Below are 7085 nucleotides of genomic sequence, written 5' to 3'. Positions count from 1 at the left end.
TCCACTTACGTGTGCTCAACAGCGTCGAGCAGCAGGCGTCTGCGGACTACAGAGGCTTTACCTTTTACTGCTCCAAGCAGCCAAATGGAAGCCACCTGCTGTCCTTAATTACACATTATTATTTTCTGGAAGAATAATTAGTCACACCTCTTTAGCTCCGTACGTGCCAACATGGTTGCAATTGATGCTTGCACATGTGTTGCTCTCGACAAATGCACCTTGTTTTGCTATGATTTTGAGGTGACAGAAGAAATCAGAAAAGCAGTTTGTTGATGCTACTTTTGCTTCGTGAGGCAACTTTAAACAAAACCCGTTCTTCACGGCTGTCGGATTAGGAGGATCGCTGCACGGTAATTGCGGCTGTGTTTATGTGTAATCGATGCAAACCGGACACTTCTGTTTGCAGTTAAACTGCACTGTACGGATGCGCTTGGAGCAAACAACCCCAGGAGCGGCTCACATGATCGGAGCCAAACAACAGATGACTCTGAAGTTTCACTTCAACACGCACTTCTTGCAACACATTGAGCACATGAGGATGCATTTAACAGAAACATCTGAGTTTGCATCACAGCTGTAAAACAGTCGATGTGAAATCAATCTCTTTAAATCCTTAATTTATGTCCCTTTTTGTGAATCTAATCAGTGCATGCTGTTCTGAAGAAAAATGTCTGTATAATTAAAATATAGGAGCTATTGGATAATGTGAACTAGCAGTGGGTGGTATGACCAAATTAGTATTTCCCAGTATGAGTTGTTTACGTGTCAGAAACAATATATATCCCAGCTAACAGGGAACCTTCTGGAAAAGTTATTTTAAAGTTTTAAAGGTTATTTAAAAGTGAACAAACACTCTTCCAGTAACATTAATAGAATGTTTGTTCAGAGTTATTGAGTCTTTAATAATGTTCTCAAAATGTTGTTTATACATCATTCATGGAAACATTTTAGTTGAACGTTCGTATAATGTTTTTTAAATGTTGCTACTTTTTCAGAATGTTTTTTTTAGAACATTCAAAAGTAACATTCCCATAATGTTTGCAAAATGATAAAATGCTAAACATTCCATTAATGTTTGCTTTACAAAGGAAAAAAATGTTTTAAAAACTACGTTTTGTATGTTCAGAGAATATTCAGAAATAATGTTTTCATATCATAATGGGAATATTAGTGAAATGTTCTTAGAACATATTTTTGTTAGGCGGGATCAAGAGTTATTTTTGTTAAATGTTCAATTAAGAATAGTTTATATAATACGCAACCATGTGGGAATGTCAATTTAAATTTTTTTTTTTTTTTTTTAATAATTCTATTTTAAGAATCCTGAAAAATAAAATGTATCACAGTTTCCACAAAAATATGTGGAAGGCTGGAGTAATGCATCACAGGAATAAATTACATTTTACAATATATTACCATAGAAAACAGCTATTTTAAATTATAATAATTTTAAGTAATAATTTTTCACAATATTACTGTTTCTACTGTATTTTTGATCAAATAAATGCAGCCATGGTAAGCATAAACACTTGCTTTGTAAACCATAAACCAACTGCAGATCTTTCATGCACTTCAGTCTGCAGATTTGAGCTATCTGAGATGTTTCCTGTTTTTCATCTTTCTGATAGAGATGTATATTGCTGAAAAAAAAACAGGAACTAACTAACTTTCTCTTCTAGAGCCATCATATGAGACGGTGAGCCCGCTGCTCTGCCCACCGTTGGAAAACTGCTCTCTCTCTGGGCATGACTGCCCATTTGGCTTCCAGCAAGACCCCAGCGGCTGTCTGCTATGCCAGTGTGTCAGCAGTGAGTGCAAACACACACACACACACACACACACACACAAACCCTTGAGAACTGTGTTGCGTGCAGACCGCTCCAAAATACTCCCAAGTCTATGTTTGAGAAAGTGCCAACGGCCCGCAACACAAGCAAACATTGACTCTGGACATATGGAGCCTGTCCAAGAAATAATGATCTCAGACTCAAATCCACCTCACAAATCTGCACAATCCTCCCCATGACTGAAATGAATCTGAAAGTTTTTCCCATGTGAATTGAAGTCAGTATCAGAGGTCAGTAGGACGTTTGGGCATCATGGAGCTCATGGGATTGTAATCCGCTCCAAATCATAATGTGTAGTTTTTTAGAAAACATGTAACAGTTTAAGGTTTCTTCACCACTAGCAGCATCGAAAGTTTTGCAAAAAAATAACTAGATTTGAATTTATATGCATGAAACAGAGGTACACACTTTTAACAGCTTTTACATTAGCTGACTTTCTGTGTTTCTCTTATGACAGGGTTAAAATAATGTTAACCCAGGGTTAAGATTAACCTAATCATAGGGTTAAAATAGTGTTAAGCCAGGGTTATGTAGTGCTAACCTCTGTCTAAAAAGGTTGTTTAACCCAGGGTTAAAAGTGACGTCATCATGGTGTTAAAATAATGTTGACCCGGGGTTAAAAGTGACGTTAGCACAGGGTAAAAATAGTGTTAAGCCAGAGTTAAATGTAGTGCTAACTTCTATCTAAATACACATGTGAGATGTTCTTTAACCCAGGGTTAAAATTGACCTCAGAACAGGGTTCAAATAGTGTTGACCCGGGGTTAAAATAATGTTGACCCAGGGTTAAAAGTGACCTCAGCACAGGCTTAAAATAGTGTTAAGCCAGGGTTAAATGTAGTGCTAACTTCTGTCTAAATACAAATGTGAGATGTAGTTTAACCCAGGGTTAAAAGTGATGTCATCATGGGGTTCAAATAATGTTGACCCGGGGTTAAAAGTGACATTAGCACAGGGTAAAAATAGTGCTAAGCCAGAGTTAAATGTAGTGCTAACTTCTCTCTAAATACAAATGTGAGATGTTCTTTAACTCAGGGTTAAAAGTGACCTCAGCACAGGGTTAAAATAGTGTTAAGACAGGGTTAAATGTAGTGCTAACCTCTGTCTAAATAGAAGTGTGAAATACAAATAAGTTTGACCTAAGTTTGACTGTTCACTGATCATCTTTCATATGTAAATGTTTGTGGTTTTCAGATGAAACCTGTCCTGATGTGTCCACGCACTGCTCTCTGGAGTGTCCCATGGGTTATGAGAAAGACAGCTATGGTTGTGAAGTGTGTGAATGTAGTGTAGCCGCACCAAAGTGTCGCCCCATGACCTGCAGCAAGACATGCCCTTATGGATACATGTAAGTTAATATCTCTCATGACCAGTAACATTATCTAAGACCAAAAAATCTAAATATAAGTGTAAAATATTGTTTAACACAGGGTTAAAAGTGACTTCATCACAGGGTTAGAATAATGTTAACCTTTGCCTAAATGCAAGTGGTAGACATTGTTTAATCCAGGGTTAAAAGTGATGTCAACCCAGGGTTAAAAATGACCTCATCATGTGGTTAAATTAATGTTAACCCAGGGTTAAATGTGACATCAGAACAGGTTTAAAATAATATTAAATCTGGGTTAAACACACTGCTGACCTTGGCCTAAATACAAGTGGTTAAATACAACATTGTTTAATCCACGGTTAAAAGTGACATCAGCATAGGGTTAAACTTGTTTTAACCAACGGTTAAAAGTGACCTCATCAAAGGATTGAAATAATGTTAACCCAGGGTTAAAAGTGACTTCATCACATGGTTAAAATAATATTAACCCAGGGTTAAAAGTGACCTCATCAGAGGATTAAAATAATGTTAACCCAGGGTTAAAAGTGACTTCATCACATGATTAAAATAATGTTAACCCAGGGTTAAAAGTGACTTCATCACATGGTTAAAATAATATTAACCCAGGGTTAAAAGTGACCTCATCAAAGGATTAAAATAATTTTAACCCAGGGTTAAAAGTGACCTCATCAAAGAATTAAAATAATGTTAACCCAGGGTTAAAAGTGACCTCATCAAAGGATTAAAATAATTTTAACCCAGGGTTAAAAGTGACCTCATCAAAGAATTAAAATAATGTTAACCCAGGGTTAAAAGTGACCTCATCAAAGGATTAAAATAATTTTAACCCAGGGTTAAAAGTGACCTCATCAAAGAATTAAAATAATGTTAACCCAGGGTTAAAAGTGACCTCATCAAAGGATTAAAATAATTTTAACTCAGGGTTAAAAGTGACCTCATCACATGGATACAACAGTGTTAGCCCAGGGTTAAACGTGGAGTCAGCACAGGGTTAAAATATTGTTAAGGCAGTGTTAAAAATAACATGAGCATAGGGTTGAAATAATGCTGACCCAGGGTTAAACAGTGCTAACCTCTGTCTAAATAAAATTGTGAAAAATTGTTTAACCCAGGGTTAGAAGTGATTAAAATAATAATAACCTAATTGCAATGCGATGTCCTGCCTAAATACAAGTGTGAAATGTAGTTTAACCCCAGGTTAAAGATGATCTCATCACAGGGTTAATATAATGTTTACTTAGTGTTAAACAGCCTGACCCCCTGTAATCCATGACCCTGGTCAAACATCTGGGTGCTTTGCTGTCCTCATAAGAGCGTAGGAGCCAGTGCTTTCATTTCAAAACCATCCCTCCCTTTCAACACAACGATCAAATGCACATTGACACAAAAGCGTCTGTATGTGAGCGTGAGGTGTGATTCTGCTGGTATCTGAACCACAAGCCCCCACTGGAGGATGGAGCAGATAGATTTTCACTGGAAACCCGGTGTCTGAACTCCCTCAGGGGGGATGGAGGGTTTCCTGAATCATTTCAGAAGAAGTTTGAGTCCTCTGAGCCCTGTCTCTCCATCTTGCTCTGATGGAAATCCCTGTTTATAGTGGCTCATGTTGAGATCATCTTCTGCTCGGAGCGTGTTTGTTTCTAGCGTTTATTGCTAGTAAGATAAACAGATACAACAAAGATCTGGAAACAAACCCAAAGATCATGAGCATTTAAATGAAGATGACCCTCTTCTGTTTCTAAAATATCTGGAGTCGGTTGAAACAAACCCATTAAGTTCAGAAAGCCCTTAGAGATAATGTGTTTATAATTAAAGGGGTTCTTAGCTCTTGTGCAATTAATTCTGTCCAAATTAGGTCTGACATAATTATAATAGTGATTATTTAAGATAACCACATTATGCACTTTAAGTCAAATTACAAATTACCATCAAAATGAGGGAATTTTAGAGTGAACGTGTAAAATATTTTTATTTTAGTTTTTGTTTTAGTTATTTTAGCAGAGCAAGTTAAACTGAATGAAAATAAGAAATGTTGCCTTGGCAGCTAGTGGGTAAAATAGTGTTAACCCAGGGTTAAAAATGGCCTCATCACAGTGTTAAACTAATGTTAGCCCAGGGTTAAAAGTGACATCAGCAGCCTTATCAAAGGGTTAAAATAATGTTAACCCAGGGTTAAATGTGATCTCATCACAGGGTTAAAATAATGTTAACCCAGGGTTAAATGTGATTTCATCACAGGGTTAAAATAATGTTAACCCAGGGTTAAAATTGACTTCATCACAGGCTCATAATAATGTTAACCTAGGGTTAAATGTGACCACATCATTGGGTTAAAATAATGTTAACCCAGGGTTAAATGCAGTGCTAACCTCTAAATACAAATGTGAAACATTGTTTAGCCCAGAGTTAGAAGTAATTACAATAATGATAATCTAGGGTCAAATTACAGTACTATCCTCTGACTAAATACAAGTGTGAAATGTTGTGTAACCTAGGGTCAGAAAAGTGATTCAAATATTATTAACCTAGGGTTATTTGCAGTGCTATCTTCTGTTTGAATTCTGTCTAAAAAGTGTGAAACATATTCGAACTATCTGGAATAAAATAAAGTTTTTATAACCTATTTTATCTCATTTAAAGATTATTTTATTTAAAGTAAATTGTTTTTTTTATGGTTTTAGTTTTTGTTACCTATACTAGCCCTGGTTCCGTGTTAATAAATGACTTGGGTGTATGTTTTCTAGGCTTCATATTGTCATGAACAAACACTGCTAAGTTGGTAATCATAATTTTTGTGTGACAGTGAATTGCCAGCCATAATTTCATCATGGTGCCAGCATTAACATTGTGTTTTTGGAATATGTGAGCCTTGGCTCTGAAGCATTGAATGATGAAGACAGAGGACGAGTGGCTGTTTACATTGACATTTTACACAGTTGAATGGGTCAGACGCCACACAAAGGGGGTCTTAAATTGCTTCCCCTTCTCAGTGGGGCTCAGATGTCATTGGATTTGACAGAACGTAAAGGAATATGTGTGGAGTCAGCAGTCGTCCTGGCTGCATGCTGTCTCAGCAGTGAACCACTACTGTACTGCTGCCCGTCAAGGGGACGTGTTTAATTCATGAACAACAGACACACAGAAGGACAGTATAGTGACCTCTGGCTGTTTCGTTAATGAGCTTTCATCCGCGATCTATGACGACGACTCTATTATTACTCATTCATTTATATTTCATCTAATACTTTGATTCATCAGCAGCCCTAATAGTGATTTTTCTTAAATCAACTCGTGCAGTTTGAACCTTCAGCCTTTCAGTCATCAGCTCAGATTTGGCTTTCACATTGTGACTGAATCTGGATTAATGTAGGCGGGTCTTGGTTTTGTCCACTGTGATTTGATTGGCTGGTGCAGGTGTGTGAAACATGATGGTATTTTATTGTTTAAGTAAAGTAAATGTGTCCCAAATTATGATTTCAGAGTCTTCTCTAAGCTAATTATAGACAGTATATCAATTAATATTATCAGCATGAGCTGTTAATTGTTCCTTCCTGACCAATTAACAGAAATAGTAGTTTCCTCTCTCTTCCTGTGAATGAATATGAATGAATGAATGAATGAATGATAAAATTTAAATATATACAGATATAATTTTTATGTAATATAAAAAATATAAAAATATATTATTTTGAGCTATTTTCTTGTCATTAAAGCAAAAATAAACCAAGTAATTTTTTCACCCTAAATGAAAATAGATTATAAAATTAAAATATAAAATATAAATATAAAATTAATATATAACAGTTTTTAATAATAAATAACAATGTAATAATAATTAATATTATATTTAGTTATCATTTATTTATTATTATTATATAGTATTAAAT

The 7085-nt window shown here is 35.7% G+C and overlaps 1 protein-coding gene across 1 annotated transcript in view; it reads left to right on the top strand.

Moving 5' to 3' along the window:
- Positions 1 to 197: 197 nt before the first annotated feature.
- The window catches only part of LOC107745354 (cysteine-rich motor neuron 1 protein-like), a 17144-nt gene continuing 10256 nt past the window's right edge, over positions 198 to 7085 (top strand). Inside the window, exons 1-3 of the mRNA XM_016559226.1 lie at positions 198 to 350; positions 1680 to 1808; positions 3042 to 3195. Coding sequence (XP_016414712.1) covers positions 3089 to 3195 — 107 coding nt within the window. The 5' untranslated portion in view covers positions 198 to 350; positions 1680 to 1808; positions 3042 to 3088. The remainder of the gene's footprint in view (positions 351 to 1679; positions 1809 to 3041; positions 3196 to 7085) is intronic.

This window comes from Sinocyclocheilus rhinocerous, unplaced genomic scaffold (genome assembly GCF_001515625.1).
Source record: "Sinocyclocheilus rhinocerous isolate Xijiao unplaced genomic scaffold, SAMN03320098_v1.1 scaffold2213, whole genome shotgun sequence".
In the NCBI taxonomy this organism is placed as follows: domain Eukaryota; kingdom Metazoa; phylum Chordata; class Actinopteri; order Cypriniformes; family Cyprinidae; genus Sinocyclocheilus; species Sinocyclocheilus rhinocerous.
This window is presented reverse-complemented; position numbering and strand designations above follow the sequence as displayed.